The 19,283-nt window shown below is 39.1% G+C and overlaps 1 protein-coding gene across 1 annotated transcript; it reads right to left on the bottom strand.

Annotated features, from left to right (window-relative positions):
- Positions 1 to 1,042: 1,042 nt before the first annotated feature.
- ESF1 (ESF1 nucleolar pre-rRNA processing protein homolog) lies at positions 1,043 to 19,231 on the bottom strand. Its single transcript, XM_052677076.1, has 14 exons — positions 19,152 to 19,231; positions 17,926 to 18,583; positions 16,899 to 17,242; positions 16,055 to 16,168; positions 14,946 to 15,046; positions 13,886 to 14,038; positions 11,094 to 11,208; positions 10,007 to 10,145; positions 8,170 to 8,331; positions 6,780 to 6,901; positions 5,719 to 5,809; positions 3,357 to 3,424; positions 2,499 to 2,645; positions 1,043 to 1,946 (listed from the first exon to the last, which is right to left on the bottom strand). The coding sequence occupies exons 2-14, from the start codon at positions 18,563 to 18,565 to the stop codon at positions 1,653 to 1,655; spliced, it is 2,490 nt and encodes an 829-aa protein (XP_052533036.1). The 5' UTR covers positions 18,566 to 18,583; positions 19,152 to 19,231; the 3' UTR covers positions 1,043 to 1,652.
- Between the last annotated feature and the right edge of the window lie 52 nt (positions 19,232 to 19,283).

Raw genomic sequence — 19,283 nt, 5'->3', positions numbered from 1 at the left:
TGCCCTCTCATCGCACATGCTTCCCTGTATGTATTGCCACCCCAATACACAATGCCCCCTCATATATTGCTAGTCTCCACCAAATAACCTTTCACAGTTTACTGCTTACCCTCCCAACACCCTTGCTTACACACTCCCATATGATGCCCCCCGTATGCTCCTCACCCTATCTATGTAACATCCCCCCACCCAAGCAGTGCTCTGCCCTCTCCAACATAACACCACCTCACGTAGCTCTCCATAACCTTTGAGCCAGATGATGCAACCTTTGGCCTTTTCTCCATTGGCTGTGACTCCATGACTTTTTGACTATGACCCCATGGCATTCAATGTTTTGACCTTGATCTGGGATGTTTTGACCCCGACCCTCGTGACTTTCCTCCTCTGCTGTGAAAGCAGTGTGAGCCATTTCAAAGTGGATGAAAAGTGGTAGGATATGCTGCTTTTCTCTCAACGTGCCTCAGAGATGTTAAACAGGAGCTCCTTTGCTCATTTACCCCGAAGCCCACTTTCCCAGATTTATGGTTAGTGACACAGATATTTCCAAAAATGAAATCATCCAACATCTGCATTCTAAAATTTGATCATCTCTGAAATTTAAGTCCTTCCTAAGTGGAAAAAATCGAGGTTTAAGTTAAAGCACTGAAGAATGCATGGAAAGACTTCAAACTCAGGTTTAGAGAATCTCTCTCCATGTCCTACAGCATGGATGAGGAAATGTGAAATGCTAACAAACACAAAGCATTAAAATTTAATACAGAATTTGCTGCATAATTAGTATTTTGTTTGCTCTCTTGCTCCAATAGCTGAATCAAACTATTTTGTGTCACTATATAAAACCCTTGCATTTTTAGAAATGTGTTCTTTATATATAATAAACTCACTTGAAACATCAGCCTGAGGATGTTCAGCTGGGTGGGAAGAGCAACAACACTTAATTCTCTAGGTCTGCAAGTATTCTTTGGTATTCTATTGTATAAATCTGCTCTCCTGCTTAAGCACAAAAGAAAAAAAAAACCACACAGTTAAGTAACTACCAAAATTCCTTAGGGCAAATTTTTAATCATTTATTTCTGATATATATAAATGACATTCTTCCAAATGGTGTTTTTTTCCCCCATTAATTAATTTTAACTAGATCCAGGAAATTCTGAAGAGAAATTAGTCATGTAGCATGTATATAATCATATAAAATATACAAAAGAGATCTTTAAAATACACAAAAGGGATGTATACAGAACTTCTTCAATTTATATTTATATTAAAACCTTTTTTTAATCAGTGACTGTATCTATAGACTTCTTCAGACACTAAGACCAATTAGTCTCAGCTCTCAACTCTCTGCAGAAGTGTTTTTCTTACTTTAAAATACAACTGTAATTGTGGCTAATTTCTGTAGATATCCTCACTACTTCTGTTACCTTTAAGACACTGCATGCTATGCAAACATGTTGTTTGGTGATGTGTTTTTCCAACAGTAGAAAACAATTTGGGGCCAGAAGGAAAGGGCTTTTGTTATTCTCCTCACTTCAAAACTTGCCACTAGAATTCAATGACCTTTCTGAGAATTTTAGGGGGATAGGAATTAAAGCAGATATAGCAACTTCAACAGATGTTAGGAAAGAAAAGTCAGAGTCAGGAACAAAGATCAGTTATTTGATTTTCTGTCTTTTCCTTGCCTGAAACTGTTCAGTTTTGTTTTTGACAGATTTTACTAACATTGACAAGGCAGGATCTATGGATTTCTTAGTCTCTTTCTCTGCCACCTTGTTCTCCCATTCCTTGCTTGTCTCTTGAAGATCTTGCTGCTTTTGCTCTCTCCGGCGAGCTTTCTCTTCCAAGATCCTTTCTACTGCTTTTGTCTTCTTGAAATTTGGATCAGAAGGATCCACGTTAAATAAGGGGGATGTAAACATGGCTTGGAACCTCGTATCAGCAACGTTTACCTGAAGGCAGAAAAATAATGTTTATTTTGGGTAACCTTTACCCATGATAGCAAAGCTTTTAAATACAATAAAACACGAGCTGCATAAGGAGTAACAGCTCATGAGATTGTTCACCATCCCTGCAGCTGCTCAAATCTAAGTATTCATCAAGCGCGGAGCAGAGAATCAGAAGATAATGTGAGTAGAACAGATGAGTGAATGCACGTCCAAGTGCTGCACGTGTCTCTATCAGCAAACAAAGGACAGGTTTCTTGTTAAGAACTGGCCAGAATGAAAGATGCAGTGGCTAATCATCAGAACAAAGGTAGCAATGAGTTTTATGAGGCTGTATCTGTCGTATCTTACGAGGCCTTGCATACTGCTTTATCTTACACAAATCCATGTGAAAAGAGCCTGTAACTCCCTGAAAGGGAAGACACAAGTGCTTCTACTTCAACTTAGAGCAAGAAAGGATATGGGACTGTGAAGTTTTTTGTCCCCAATTAGTTGATACTAACAGTTTAGTATCTAAGCTTGTCTACTCAAATCTCAAAATCAAAAGCACATCATTACCTGGAAGTCATCTTCTAGTAATTCCTTCTTTTTCATTAAGAGTTTCTTTTTCTTCTTGCTCAAGTTCTGCTGTTCCACAATCTGTTTATAATTAAAATGCTTTCTGCCATCGTCCTCATCATCCATCATAAGTAGAGCCATTTCAGCCTGTCGCAAAATAAGAGTTGAAGTACACAATAAAAGTTTTCTATGAAAAATATAACAACCATGTTGATCAAGTCTGTATAGCTGTACATAAACGAGTTGAAATAGCGTTGTCAGTGCAGTATTATTGCAAATATAATGACATTAATGTTTTTGAGATGCAATATTAAATATAACAGTTAATTTTTATCTTTTATTGAATAACTGCAGATACACATTTATATTTTTTAACATACTGATGAACTGATTTGAGAATTGTACACTATAACATAGAAATAATGCATTGATACTATTTTATATTTGTTTTCAAATCACAAAATGATAACTAACATAGGCAAACTTAGTCAATGGATTTATTTTTTCATTCTGGGAAAGAATGAAAGAATGTTAAAAGTCTACAGGACAAACATGCTTTAAAGCTAGAGAGACTAACCAGCCAGCCTGGTTTCCATGCCCTTACACTTCAGTATAATTTGACCCTGTTGAGCTGTGTTCAACTATAATCTTCCAGAAAGAGACCCTGGTGTAATCTTAATATGTCAAGTCAGTGACCAAGTACCATTCTCCTTGGTGGTTTTATTCCAAAAGCTCTTGCCATTAAAGTCATATGGTGTCAGAAGACTGGGTAGTTCCATTCACAAACACATACATTATATAGTTGCAGAATTCAGGCACTGGAACATGTGTAAATCTGTGCACTTTAAACCACTTTACCTTCTGTTTTTCAACTTCAGCTTCATCTTCTGAGTTACTTTCAACCAACTCTGCCTTCTTCTTTAAACCTATGGGCAAAAATAGGGCATTCACACACTTATTCAAGTTTATGCATGAGAGCATAAATGATCTATCAAGAGAACCTCAAATTTCAGTCTCATTCTCTTACTTCAGTGTAAGATTTGGAAAACTGAGTATAAAAGTCTACCGGATATTTCCACCATTCAAGAAGACAGCAATACTGAGAAGAAATGATCAAACAAGAACAATTAAAACAGAAGGCCAAATCTGCCTGCTGAGCAAGATGAAAATATATTAGTTAAGTAAAAAAGCCCCATACAAGTTGGTTATGAAATTTATGTGTAAGCTTAAAGCTATGCTGTGCTATTAGCCATGCAGGTGCTAGGAATACAATGCAAAAAAGACTCTTCACAGAACCATGGGGATGAAAATAGGATTGACTGTTCAGACTGAATGTTCTTGTGATAAAGTACTATGATAAAGCCCAAGAACTGAATTGTTGGTTTATCAGTTCTAGAAAGTGTGCAAGAAAATCAGATTCAGATACTATACTGTTATGTGGCAGGAAAAAATAAACATAACACTTTGGTAGCTTTGAAATCATTCTTATCTTTGCAGAACTGCCAACATGATAGAAATGTAAACAAGGGGATGCCAAGTGATAGCAGTTATCCTAGAATCAGCCTTTCTACCTGTATACCTCAAAGAAGTCCCCTCCAATTATCTTCCCTCACCTTTCATTACAAGTATAATCATGAAAGAGTTTATCCTCAAGTCTTGAAAAAAGTGTGTTCTTGCAGATGGAGATGAATCAGGAGCCAGTTTTGAAGTAAGGTGTTTCCCATAGAGACAAATTAATTCATTTCTTTCTATGACCTTACCCAGCTAAAGGTTGTAATTACTCTCAGCACTAAAAGCTTTTAAAGCATTGTAGTTTGGTTTCAGAATTCACAAAGGCATCATTCATCTTTTTAACATACTCCTGATGTAACCCCTGTCCTCAAACGCATTCTGGAAGTCCATCCCTCCCTCCTTTTGCAAACACATCACATAGAATATCCTGAACTGGAAGATATCCTGTTAATAAGCAATTACACTGTGCAGCTATAAACCTCACAGCAGTTTAAGCTAAAAGAAAGAAAAATTGCCTTAGGTGAGCCTTTACTGAGACTCCACAGAAAAGAACAAGCTAGGATTGAAAGTGGACAAGTCAAATTAGAGATCTGTAATGCTTTTAAAAACAATATGTATTAACATAAAACAAAAGTGACAAGTACTTGTCCCCCCCCGACAATATCTAACCAAAATAAATGAAACACAACATCTAGGCTCATTGTGGCACTTTACATCTTTGTCCATGGTACTGTGTGCACAGCCATTATGCGTGTACTATTATATTAGCAAGCACTGTCATGAATTTTGGATGTGCTAATTTGTATATGCCTATATCCTGTATGGATACTCTTTGGGCATAGCAGGCACAAAGAAGCTGTTTCACTTTGCACCTCCTCCTGAGCTGAAGCATTGCTCCCTGTGAGAATCGTTGCTTGCTTTGCAAACAGGCTTCAGGAACAAAGACAAACCTGACAAGCACACGCTCAAGTAGACTTCACAGAACTTTAAGTTCTGCTTTCATAGCACTTAACAGAATACCAGAACTGAGAGCTGGTGTCCAACACTTCCTTACAGTCCTGCTCCCCTTAAAATGCCTCGGCTTGTCAAAAGTGAACTTACATTTACATGTTACAGTCAGTAAGTCCCTCAATGACACACAGAACTTCTTACATAAGGCAGAAATGTGCTGCCTCAGAGACTCTGGATTCAACACTGACACAGCAAATATTAGTATGAGAGTACCTACATATTCTTGCTAATGAAAAACAAGAAGGTGCTGGAAGAAGTGGCATCTTTCTTTTGTTTTTGAGTTATTTACTTTCTCCTAACATAAACTTCTAACTCTGAAGACACAAGACTGTGGTGGTTGGTGTCAGATTAAAGGATGCTTACTCTTGACTTGTGGCATACGAAAATCTGTTGCTAACATTCTTAATATGGCGTTGTAGGAATCACTCCTAGGTTTTGGCTTCCAAAAGCATGAAAAGCCAGGAATCTGCACATCTTGATTATCCCGACCTTCAAATTCTAACCCCCAAAATCATACTCAGAATAAATTTGTCATCAAACTGACAGCTAACTAAAACACCATAAAAAAAAAAAAAAAAGATATCCCAAAAATGTGAATTGGAAAAGTTCACTCTGAACATGCCACCTCTGCCTTTCTTTGTTTCATTATGTAAAGAAAAAGGCATGTTTATTCCAGAAGTTACTTGTCTCAATTCACCTGTTTTTCCAAGTTCCTCAGCAAAATATGGATCACTGAGATCAACATCAGAGGGAATCTCATCTTCACTCATTTCTCTCTCAGCAGCAGCCTGTAACAAAACACAAGCATTATTTCAACCATCATATCCACTTCTAAAAATTCGCTGCAATTAAACATTCCTTCTGCCAGAAACTAGAAAAACCAAAATACTGTGTGCTGAATCATCACCTAACTAGAACTGACTGAAAACTGCTAGTAGACAAATTCACAATTTAAAGCCCACACCACAGAATGAAAGCTTTCCTTTTACCTGAAGAAGAACAGTTTACACAGACCAAGGAACTCCATCAGCTGCAGCCACGGACTGCACTGCAGTAGGCCAACCATACCACCAAATACTTGCACAGGATGTAGTTCTAGCTGCATAATCACTACCTGATTGCTCTTACTTGCTACAAAGACAACAATTTCAACCTTGCTACATCTAGTAATAGAACAAACATTTCATTTATCTGCCTATTCCTGCACATCTCTGCCACTGCAGTTACCACACAATTACCTCCCATGTGTGAAAAGAAAGCAACAGCAAATTTCACATTGCTAAAAGGCTGTTCCTACACAAACATATTTGCCAAATTTGCTTTTGCAATTTCAAAGTTGAATAGTTCTTCAAGGCTATCCATTCTTTGCTGTTTCAGGTGTGGGAAACAAGCAACTGTTTCATTATAGGCTGAAAATGTCTAAAATTAGAACCACTCTGTATTCTAACTACTTTCCCCCACAAACATACTGTGACAAAAAGACATCAATGTGTTGAAAAAAGACATTAATGCATTGAAAAGTGACATGTTAGAAATCAGACAGATAAATGAAATTGTATCAGTGTTATGCTGAACATCCCACAGCTCTGCAGACTTCATGAGGCACTCTAACCTTTCCAAATGAGTGACCACTCCACATTCAAACCTTAAAACAGTACTGTACATTATGTAACTTTTTTTTTTCCTTTTTTTTTATACAAAACAAGAGCTGCAACTTAAACAGCAGCTCCCCCAGCATCTGACCACAGCAGGCATTACCTTCCTCTTTTTTTTAAGATTTCTTTTTTCTTTCTTCTTCTCCAGGTATTTTTGCCATGGAGTTAGGTTATCCTTTCCTTCCAACCTATTTTTGACCATTTCTTCAGCAGTTTCTTTCAGGCCTAGAACAAAAAATAGCAAGTTAAAAAAATGAGATGAATCCAAATGTTTTCTTTTTTCCTTAATTTTTCTTGAAAAAGTCCATGAAAACAATACAAGTATTGGTTGGAGCAACATCTTTATAAATAAGCTCATTTTTATAAATAAGACCATGTTTTATCTTTTCCATAGGATTATAACCCTAGTAGCTCCTAAATATTTTGTGTCACCATTCAGTGTACAATGTACACATTCAGTGTACAGTGTACAATGAATATAAACAGGAGTTTTGAAGTAGACTGACAGATGCAAGAGCCAGGAGAGGCAAGGCAGCCAAGCACCAGTACCACAGACTAAACTGAGGTTTCCAAAATCTGAATGCTCTTGTCCAATATTAAATAATGCCTGACACACGTAAACACAACATATTCCTATAGCATAAATGTTTCCATTGTGGTTTCCAGCTTCTGCATGACATGCAGCAATGAATATCTTTGCAAAATCTTATAACAGAAAACTCTGCTGCCTCCAATGCTCAGTGATACTAAGAATTAAAAGGTATTAAAAGAGCAACTCCAGCAATGGAAATACTGACACGCTGTGGGCATTTGAAGTAAGACAAGTTGATGGGCTTTGCTAGTATGCACTTGTCACATTAATGCACACACATTAATTGCCTTCTCTAAAGTGTGCTGGGAGAATACTCATCAGAAGCTATTCGAATTATACAACTAAAGGTCATAACTATTTTAATGCAATGCATGTTTTCAAATCAAAGTCTTATGAAGAACTAGGTAGGACAAATTCAGTTTGATTGATTTCACCAAATTAGTACATAGACAGAACAAAAACTTTAAAAAGGAGCATTTGTATAAAGCAAAAGTTGCCCAAGTGAATTCAAAATTAATAGTACAACTGAGATTCACATTCCCAAATGGAAATTAAACATCAGTGGAGAAGAGGCTGCATTCTACCACAGCTCTGGTCTCACTGGTTACAATAGCAGATCAGGCTGTGTCCTTGTATCAGCCTGCAGTCTTACATCTCCCAAAGCAATGCAATACCTGCTGCCCCCAAAATGGACAAGTCACACCTTCCCAGTCTTTCTCTGCAATGAAATCCTTTGAACAGTCACCAAATGCTTCCATTTGCCTGATTGTCTAACCAAGAGAATAGCCTCTCTTCTTTTCTAGAGCACTTCTGCTATTACAGCAAATCAAATTAACTTGCAAATGAATCTAACAGGTTCCAGGGCTCATACGTACTGTCAAAAGTAAACATTAAAGCCTACCTGGAACCCATTTAATCTCCATTTCTATATCCTTTTCTTCCTGCTTTTTCTCTTTTTCTTGGATGCTTTGCAAAATTTCTCTATACTTGGCAATTTGCTCTTCATCATCTTTTTGGCTCTTCCTGGGTTTGTCATCTTCCATTTCATGAGCTACACCTTCCCCTAAAAAGATAAAGTAAAGGTATGAAAGACAGCCTCAAAGTGGTCAGTTGAATTTCACAGTTAGGAAATACACCTAAGGCAATAAATAAAGTAATCCCAGGCATTTTCCTGTACCATTCCCAGAAAAAGTAACCAAGTTTAGAATTCCTGTACTTAGATGAAAAAAAAAAAGAAAAAAAAAAACCTGAGAAAAGATGTTGATCTGTCCTATCATCACCACCAGAACAAAACAATTACAATATGACCTGCAATAAAGTTTTAAAAAGCACTGGCACAGCTGCCCAGGGAGGTGGTGGAGTCACTGTCCTTGGAGGTGCTCTAGAACCTCTGTGTCAATGGGCATGGAGGGGGTGAGCTGCTGGTTGGACTGGATGATCTTAGTGTTCTTCTCCAACCTGAATGATTCTATGATACTGAAAAATGAAGGGAATGCAAATTTGTACTTTTTACTGTCTTGCTAATTTTGCTGGGAGGAATTTAAGCAGTGACATGTATTGCCATACTCAAAATATCATCTCAAAAAACTTTAAGAGTCTTCACTCCATGAGCAAATGAAGAACATTTGACAGCAGCTGCAAGAAAAGGAAAGTGAGCCACCTTCTGGTGGACGTTAAGACAGTAATGATTTTTGCCAACAGATTTTTCAGACTTTCTGAACAGTAAAAAAATAGCCACAAGAAAATGTTCTGATGCTTTTCACTCAGAATGAACTGGATAGCCACCACAATCTCTAGAAAAAATCACTCAAATGTATCATAAAAAGCATCTTTTCTGTAGCAGAATCATCAGATCAGCAATAAAGAAAGTGAGCTGCAATTTAGATGAACTGTGATCTTGCTACTTGAAATCACTCCAATTATGATCATTATACTTGGCTTAATTAAAATTTAATTATACCAGGTAAACAGACCTTGCATGACAAATGGAAAACACAACAGCAGGAATATCTTTCAAAGCAAGGGTAAAGAAAATAAAATTCAGTCACCCTGTCTCCCTAATGTACTTCCAACATCAGATAATATATTTTCTCAGTTCCACAGCAGAATTGTTTACTTTGTCTTCAAAAAGAATTTGGCCATTTTGAGGTTATACCAGTGACATTATTTATTTCAAGAATCAGAAATAGGCCCATATAATTCATCTCAACTGTGGCTTCAGAGATGTTTTAGAAAGTTCAACATATGTTTTCTTGCTACATACGCAAAACACTGCAGAAGTTTGTTTCTGAAATCTGTATTTAACTCAAAAAAAAAAAAAAAAGAGAGAGAAAAAGGGAAAAAGTAAATCTGAGAAACTCCACAGCTTCCACATCGTCAGGCCCAGCTGAATTTTTTCTTTCATTATCTGTCAGCATTATATCAACACTCCATATATTTCCTAATTGAAAAGAGTGAACCACAGCTACCATCAAGCTCACCACTGATGTCCATCCATCTCAAAGTCACACACCCAAAGGAGTAAGTATGTGCCACATCCAGAGACATTTAGCTCTGGGAGGAAGGCAGGCTATTTTCATAGGAGAACCTGACCACAGCTTTTCAATAATGAGTATAATATTGTCACTGCAAAAGGAAACATTCAAAGTATTTTCTAACTATACGGAATTTATACATTTGACTCACATTTAAGTGCTGTAGCTAACGACTTTGTGCTCAACATTTATTAATGAAGGTACCTTGCTGCTCTTCTTCCTCTTCTTCACTAGATGAAGCCAAATAAGCTTGAAAATCCATGTCCAGAAGTTCCTCTTTATTAAAAGTTCTGCTAAGTGACATTACTCGTTCGTGATCTGTTTCATCCCATGTGATATCTACCTTAAAAATAGGATAGCTGCTTGTAGAAGCCAACCTGTTAAAATTCAACATTCTAAAGCACTTTTAAAAGAAAATGGCTTCCTAAGTGGTATAGATAATATAAATGTGTTGCTAGTATTCTCCACAATGATTTCCTAAAACAATCATTTATTAAAATCAATTGAATTACAATTTGGATTTCTTCTTCAAAAAAGCATTTCAAGGAGTTTTAACTACATGAAAGAATGAAGAAGTTTCCTATTGCATTTAAGGGTTCCGTAACATCCTATCACACAACACTAAATCTCCGTAAGCCAAATTTCCTTTGTGGCAGCAGATACTGGAATTGAAGCAGTGGTCGCCAACTTTCTTCCTCCAGCTCTAGAGGATCCTGGAATCACACATGGATTGCAACAGGGAAAAGAAAAGTGTTTGCACAACTGCAGCCTCAGCTAGAAAATGAAACTAATCTGACAAACCATCCCACCGAAACAACTTGGTTCTCATCTAATCAATTTTCCAATATAGTTAATTTCATGGCCAGATGAACGTTTTGGCTCTCACATAAGTCTGAGTAAGAGTGGATCACTATAAGGAGGGGAAGCAATTGTGTAAGCCTGACACTACCACTAAAAACATTCTTGTTGAACTGCACACAAACAACTATTTTCAGCAAATTACATGATTTAGTTGTAGATAACAAAGTCCACGTGTAACTTGAAACGGACATAAAATGAAGTAAAAAATGCAGTCTTCTTCAGTTTTTAACAAAGAAGCTTATTTATGGGGTCACAACTTGGGACTCTGTAATGTGCTTACATCTTGTAGTATGTTTGATATCTCTATTTTGAAGTGGTGAACAAAAACAGGAAGGTTTTCCTTCTATCATTTTTACTACTTCTATCATTTGTAAGCTGACAATAAAACTAAACAAATTAGAAAAACATTATGAAAACATTGTAAAGATACCTTTGATGTTCCCATTGCAGCAGATGTGAAGTACTTTGGCTTATATCCAGATACATTCACTTCTGAGGCTGTGTCCTTTGGCTTATCATCAAATGTAACATTATCTGGAATAAATCTTCAAGGTAGATAATATATTATTATTCAAATACACTGGGAAGATTCATAGTATAAACAGTCTTTTTCACAAATACAGAACATCAACACAAAATAATCAGGGGCCAGGAGATGTGGTTAGATGTATGCAGTGTGGTTAAACACAGAACGTGTCTACCACATTCAGGGACATCACCCCCTGCAGTCACCAGAAAATGATGAGGCTGACATGCTGGCTCAAGTACGGTGGACTGAACACTCTCCTTCTGAGAACATTGCCTACTGGCTAACACATGCTGGACAGAAGATGATGTGGCCAGCAGTCAAAGCACCGAGGCTGCACAGAACAATGTCAGACATCATCCAGGCATGTCATGATTGCAACACTTGCTCAAGGATGAGACCAAAACCCTTGCCAGAGATGACTGCCCCCCTTGCCAGAGGACATAACCCTCATCAAAGGTGGCAAGTTGATTATATAGGTCCTCTCCTGTGATCTGAGGGGGCCAGGTATGCATTAACTTGCGTCCAAATGGCAAATGGACTGATGCAGGTCTACCTGGTACCAAAAGCCTACACCACCAAGGCCTTAACCAAGTTAGTGGTGGCATATGGGCAGAAGAAAACGCCACTGAACGGCGATTTCATCTGCTGTATAATCCAATGGGAGCAGGCTTCAAACTGAACGTTATAATGGGATCCTTCATGCTGCCCTGAAAATAGACTGTGGGTCCCTGCAGGGGTGGATGAAGAGACTGCATGAAACTCTGTGGGAGCTGGACAAAAGACCTAGGGATGGCAGACCCAGCGCCCTTAAGATGCTTCAGATAACTTGGGCTTCCCCTCTTAGGATCCAAATTGTGGGTTCTGACGATCATGTAAGACCCCAAACTGTTAATGAAAATAATCTACTGCTCCCTGCCCCTGACAATGTAGAACTCTGTACCCACAGAACAGAATTGCCCTGGAAGATGCAAGTAGGATCGAAGTGGTGTGGCCCACTTGCACCCTGGAGGAGATTATTGGAGGTGGGAAGCTCAGTAGTCTCTCCAGTAATCAGCACATGGCCTACTGACATCGTGGTCAACACTCTGGTCTTCATTGCTAAGGAAACTCTCATCATGTCCCTATGGCAGATCAGAACCCCCCCTTTGGTGCCTGATATAGTAATGCAATCACAGATATCTGGCCAAAGGGTGTGGAATAGACAGCTGGGATATGCCCCAGAGCAAGCTGAAGTGTTGACTCAAGAAAGGAACATGGCCTGTATCTTGCCTCGGAGGGCAGACCTTCCTCTGTGGGTATCTCTGAAATATCTGTACTACTCTGTGAGTCTTTTGAAGAGTTCCTAGGATCACCAGAAGGAGCAAAATGTCATCGAAGTGTTCCAGTGTCACTGTGACATGGAGCATGACACCTGGCCATGGCCTATGTGGGACTGATGGAACATGAGATGGACCTGTACCAAACAACTGCGTGCCTCTAGTAACACTATCAAGCACTGACCCATGAGAGAACATGAACTCCAACCACAAACTGATCATCAGTCATCTTACTTTGTGTCAACCTGCATCTCAATAGACAATTGTATGAGCATCGTTGTATATTGGATCTCTGTATCAGGGAAGGCTCATCCTCCAGCTGGCTCAATCAGTGGTTCAGGCCATGAAGGGGTGGAATGTATGGAAACTACTGAGTCAAGGGCTCAATCACTGATTGAGCACCTGGAGAAAAGACAGTCAGCCCCAGAAGCACAGATGAAGGTAATTTATCTGTAATACCAGAAGGGTGAAGCAAGGCTCTACCCCTCTAGACCTCATTTAAGGGCTGACTGCCACCAAGGAAGGCTCTCTTACTGAAGATCCTTCTTTTGTGGAGTTTTTCTGCAAGCCTGGATCTTTGGAGACAGGTAAGAATTATTATTATTATTTTTTTTAAAACAATCTTCTCATTGTGCTGGTCCTGGTGCCATTACATAAGAATGAAAAATTATGTGCTCTTTTGGCCTGAAACTTATCCTTCATGGTTTCCAAGAGTGCCCACAGCACAGCTCCCAGGAGACAAAGCCAGCTTCTTCAAACACTAATATGATTTAGTTATTTCTCTCCTGCTTAGACTAGCAGACTCTTTCATAACAAAAGGAAATACTAGCAACATAGCACAACTGTAATTAAAAATTATACATTTTCTAACACAACTTATGAAATATTAGAGCCTCTAGCTCATAGGAGTAACATGGTGATCTACTGCAGCTTCAGAAAAAAGCAGCTATTTTGTGCTCTGTGCTATAAATCCAGAAAAACAGACAAAAAGTGAAAAAGAAAATCTACTTCTAAATATGAGAGTTGCAAGTTGATGTTTTTTTGATGTGTATCTGAAAACACTGCTTAATTTTACCAATAAGGCTGAATATTCAACAGGAATTATTGTAATTTCTCTATGTAGATATGCTCAAAATTTTCATTTCTATATAAAGATACTTAAGGGACACGTAGACAGAAGAAAAGAAAAAGAAAAAAAAACAACCTAGTAACAACAAATGAAACTACCACTACCTCCTGCACCTTAATTTAAAAGTAATAATAATGTCAACTTTGGTTAGAGAATAAATATTGTCCAATCCATATTATTCTAGATTGATTTTTTTATTTGTGCCCTTTCCCCCTTTGGATATATAAGAAAGCCACCATTGGATTTACCTGAGGTCAATAAAAGAGCAGCTACTTTCAAATTCCAGTCCATCACATTCCTCATAAATTTTATTGGCTGTTTCAGGAGAGTCACATTCTACAACTGCATAGAAGTACTTCAGTCGCTTAAACTGATATTCCCTCAGTTTTTCCTTATAAAGCCTGCAAAAGCAGAAAACAACAGAATTAATGAGCTTACACAAGCTTTCATCTGCAAAATACTGTAATTCAACTCCTTATATATATGCATCACTGAAACACTCTCCCTGTCTTTATAAGATTAAATGTTAAACAACATGACATTCCACCAATACCTATTCAGTTTTACTCAAAGAATTCACACAGTTCTATTAAAGGAGGCTGTGTTTCACTCAGTGCATTTTCCACCCAAAGAGCTAACATTCTAAGATTGACATTATTAAATCTTCCAACTTTTCAAATTACTAATGTTGTTCTAATTGCCTCCATATGTTATATAGTTGCAACTCTACTTGATTCTGCTTCCTACCAGCATTGTGAGGTTAGAGTCCCCGCACAGGGCACCTCTGCATGCCTCTATGCAGGCCACAGAAAGCAGTGATTAACATTTCCCATCAAAGTGTTTGAGCCTATTTAGCTGAGCTGAAACCTGCACCCTTGACTCCTGGCAAAGCTGGTGAAAAGCATTTTCATATACAGGTATGGTTACTCCATGCTTGGAGAAGCCTGGATCTGAAGTCCAGTCCATGTTGGTTGTGCTGATAAAAAATTTTAATAGCAAGCAACAAAGGGGTTTTTCTTGTGCGAGTGGCAATTGGTAGAGAAAAATCATATATTGAACTCTTGACACATTCAATTTATTATTGCAATGAGCAATAAAAGTTTTCAAGTCTCCTATTGGTAACATTTTTTTTGCAAGTTTTATCATAATGCATTTATTACATGCATTCCTGTTGAACTAGGGTCAGGTCTGATATATCCCTTGAAAAAGCTACAAAATGAAAATGTCTACAGGAGACTCCAGTAAGTGAAGTTCTGTAACAAGCAGCTAATCAGGGAATTAAGATTCATTTGAAGATTAAGTTAATACTCGTCTTTCTCTGTGGTGTTCTCTGGAAGATCAAACAGTTCCTTAGGCCCTTGTTGTTCTTCCTCTTTCAATCTTTCTTTTCCAAACTCTGAAGGATAAATCTAGAAATAAAACAATACAAACATAAATTTTAACTGTGGAGCAAATTGTATACCAATTAAGAATAAGATCTCACCAAGCCTTTTACAATTCACTGATTTTTAGAGAGGGAAAAAAAGATATGGGTTCAATTCTACAAGTTTTAATATCTTCTTAACCTTAAAGAAAAGACAAGGAAGTGAACAGACTGTTTAAAAAAAGAGACTATTTTGAGACAGATGAAAACTAATAGGAGCAGTAACTTCACTCATCTTACTGTGGCCCTCTTCAGAAAGGGCTACTAGACTGACTCAGGAAGTTTCTGCTGCAGGCAAGCACTAAAACTGGAAAAACATTACTTTGATCAGAAGGTTTATAAATAATTCAAAATTGTTGAAAAACAAACAATAGTGGGCAACGACAAAAGGAGTTGAAGTGCATTTAGAAATCTCCAGGTTTAAGGCTGAGTTATCTACCAGACTACTGAAAAGCAATCTAGCTAAGGAAATGGAGTCTCCCTCTATTAGGTTTTGAAGACTTCACTATTAATCTCAGCGAAACAGCACTTGGAGCCAACATCGTATACACAATATGTTAACAGCTTCAGAATCCAAGCCCATCACTAGAAAGCAGTCACGTTTTACATTTCAAGCTACAAAGATTGGGAAGAATTTAGAGGGGAAGACACATGAGGAGCAGCTAAGTCCCTTGGTTTGCACAGAGCAGAGGAGCGGAGGCCTGATGGCAGCTGCAGCTCTCCAGGGAGCAGAGGGCAGCGCTGAGCTCTGCTGTCTGTACAGCAACAGGGCTGAGGGAACGGCATGGAGCTGCGTCAGGGGAGGGCAGGTGGGGGTGAGGGAAAGGCTGTGCCCCAGAGGGCGGTGGGCACGGCCCCAATGCAACACATGTCAATTCTCATTTATTGTGTCTTGGTTCTTACACCTAATTAACTTCCTTTGCTTTTATTTTGTTGGTTTTCCCCCAGCTTTAGAGTAAAAAGCCATTTCCTTCTTTTAGAAATCAGGTCTTACCTTAATAGAAAATATAGTTCCTCCTTTGGGTATGAAAGAATTAAATAAAGCCAGCAAGTCCTTAGCTTTAAGTCTATCCCAGTCCATATTACAAACTGCCAATCTACTTGTAATCTGAATGGGGGGGAAAAAAAAAAGTTTAATTCCTGACCACCGTGGAGAATATATAATTCTCTAACAACTGTTCTATGTAAATACTGAAGTCAGCAACAAGCTCTACTTAAAAATACAAACAGAATTTTCCTTGAGACTTAATATCCAAGTGGTAAAGCAACAACAGATATGTTAGACTGCATTAATCATAGAATTAAGACTAGATTTATAACACCAGTGCTTCAGATTTTGTTAACATGTGGTTAGTCACAACAGCAATAACACAGTATTATAACAGGACTGGTACTGTGATTTTTGTATGAACTAAACATGACCAGTTTTAAAGTCCTGCTTCCTTGTCAAATAACTTATTATTTAAGCTTGAATTAGAGAATTCATATTTAAAAAGTGAAAAACAAATCAGTAGCCAACAACAGCAGAACTATTTAAACCCCAGAATTCCTTTAAAAGCACAGTTCCATTTGTTTTTTTCCCCAATTACAGATAGAGCTTATCTATCTACAGATGACCCTCTGCTTAGAGACAGAGGGAGACATCAGAGAACACTTAAGGTCTCGCATTCATGGCCAACTTCACCAATCACTTGCATTTTGTAATCAAAAATGTCCAAAAACTGTTCTGACAGAAACCTTCACAAGTTGTTACATAGTCAAAAGTGTACAACAAACTTATGACTGTGCATCTTTGAGTTATTCACACAGTAACTTGTCACGTGCAGAAGCAATTTTACCTCATCTCCACGAGGGGCATCTTTATCTAGTTCACCCCATGAATGCTCAATCTCTGGCTCCTTTGGAAATAGATCATCTAAGTCATCATCATCCTCCGAGCTTGTTTCGATGTTCCCTATACCTCTAGCCAGATCAGGCTCTATATCACTTTCTCCATCTTCTGAATCACCACCTTCATCTGTTTCTTCACTGTCTTCTGACTCCTCATCCTCATCTGTTTCCCCATTGTCTTCCAACTCTTCTTCTGATTGCATACACTCAGAACTTTCCCTTGCAGAAATTTCCTCCTCTAATTGGCTTTCACCGATGTCACTTTCAGCACCGCTGTCTCTGCAAGCAGTCACTAAAACACAAATATTAGGTATCTGACTTTATGTTGTAAACTCATAAGACCTTTTACAGAGAGGAAAAAACATCTTAAGCTTTTTTCATGCTGATTAAAAGAATCTCTGGAAGGTAGAACAATGCAGGAACAAATTACATCAAGGAAATTCAAACATCAGTATTAAGTGTTCTGTTTCTCATTTATTGCTTTTTGGTCCCCTACTTGTGTTACTGATTTAAAACTGACAGAATGATATTTTATTCTATGTTCCCCAGAGGGTGGTGAGGCACTGGAACAAGCTGCCCAAGGAGGCTGTGGCTGCCCCATCCCTGCAGGCATTCAAGGCCAGGCTGGATGTGGCTCTGGGCAGCCTGGGCTGCTGGTTGGTGACCCTGCACATAGCAGGGGGTTGGAACTGGATGAGCATTGTGCTCCTATTCAACCCAGGCCATTCTACAATTTTATGATATTTTACGTTTCTTACTACCTTAACAAACAATTTTGGCTCCATCAATGGGAAGGACATGACTGTCTCCAATGTTACTGAAGAACATGTAGTGATTCTGTGAGCAGCTCACTGCCATTAGTAATAACCCAAGTCTGCTCTTATGATTGATTTAGTGAAAAAAGTGTTTTTCATTTATAAAATAGGAACAATACCAAAATAAGTACAGCCAAATTCTGTTATTGTAAAAACTAACCTGATTCCTGTGTTTTTCCTTGTACGGAACAGTCCCTCTTTGCAGCTTTAACTGTATTAGCACCTCTTGGCTTTGAAGTCTTTTGCTTATTTTGAATTGAAACCGACCTTCTTTTTGATTCACCTCCTTCCTCATTTTCTGTGTCACATAAAAGGTCCTTGTTTCCCTGGGAGTCATCCATTTCTGTTCTGGTTTTCTTGGAGACCTCTTTCAATTTGAATCTAGATGCAACTTTCTGTCCTTTGTTCTGAGGGTCATCTTTACATGGTTGGTCCACCCCTTGTTTTTTCATTTTACTCTCTTCCTGAGGAATTGGTTTTACAGAATCTCCTTCCTTAGGCTTAGCTTTTTTCTTCTTTTTTTTCTTTTCTGCACGTACTTCGCTCTCATCTTCTGAAAGTTCAGAGTCAGATTCTGACAAGGCATAGAACTTCCTGAGGTTCTCTACAGAGGTGTAGTTAACAGGTCGACCTCTTTTATCCACTGTGCACTTCAGCTTGAACCTCTTGTCATGAAACATTGCTCGAAAGCGTTTGTCAATCTTGACTTTACGGTCTTTTTCTGGCATCTCCCAAAACCTGGGATCCCGGGCAACGCGGCTGAACCGCCCATCGCTCAGTATTTCCTTCTGGGATGCCATTTTTGATGTCACTAAAGTCTGGAATGAAAAAAAAAAAATACACAAACAGAAACCCCATATTAACAAAAAACAGAAGCAAGATTTCTAACATCTACATTATTTTTTGCAAATGCACATGCGGGAATCACTAAGGTTGGAAAAGACCACTAAGATAAACAAGCCCAAACCTACAGTGCCCACTGCCCGCAGTGCCACATCTCCACGGCTCTGGGACATGTCCAGGTGATCCCACCACTTCCGTCCCAGCTGAGGGACGGTCACCTCCTGCTTCCCCCTGGCCGCCCTCCCGCTGACACACGCCGGGGTGCCGTCGGCCTTCTTGGCCACTTGGGCACACTGCTGGCTCACGTTCAGCTGGCTGTCAGCTAACGGCGCCTTAAACGAGCCCTTATCGACCCAAAGGTTCCATCCCAACCCAGACTTCAGGCTGGCGCTCCCCACGCTTCATACCCTAAAATACCATTTGGGAGCTAATACAACAAAGCTCTTCCCCACAGACCGATCCGAGGGAAACACGGCCCCGCTCCCCGCTCGACCCCGGCCGCGAGGGAGCGCATCCCGCTCTAAGCCGTGCCCATCGCCCCACCTGAGACGCGCCGCTCCACCAAGCGCGGGCCCACCACGCGCCGGCCAGCAGCACTACGGCGGCCGCAGCGGGACACACCAATCGCCGGCCGCGGCGGCGGAACTGCGGCGGCGGTGTTGTCGTGCGCATGCG

The sequence above is a fragment of the Tympanuchus pallidicinctus genome, unplaced genomic scaffold (assembly GCF_026119805.1).
Source record: "Tympanuchus pallidicinctus isolate F22 unplaced genomic scaffold, pur_lepc_1.0 scaffold1, whole genome shotgun sequence".
Taxonomy (NCBI): domain Eukaryota; kingdom Metazoa; phylum Chordata; class Aves; order Galliformes; family Phasianidae; genus Tympanuchus; species Tympanuchus pallidicinctus.
This window is presented reverse-complemented; position numbering and strand designations above follow the sequence as displayed.

Excerpts from the sequence above, each read along its gene's own strand:
- ESF1 (XM_052677076.1), bottom strand. The coding sequence starts at position 18,565 with ATGGCATCCCAGAAGGAAATACTGAGCGATGGGCGGTTCAGCCGCGTT. Across the intron at positions 11,209-13,885 it reads TGCTCTTTTATTGACCTCAG|ATTTATTCCAGATAATGTTA; the intron begins GTAAATCCAATG and ends TCTACCTTGAAG. Across the intron at positions 8,332-10,006 it reads AGAGGAAGAAGAGCAGCAAG|GGGAAGGTGTAGCTCATGAA; the intron begins GTACCTTCATTA and ends TTATCTTTTTAG.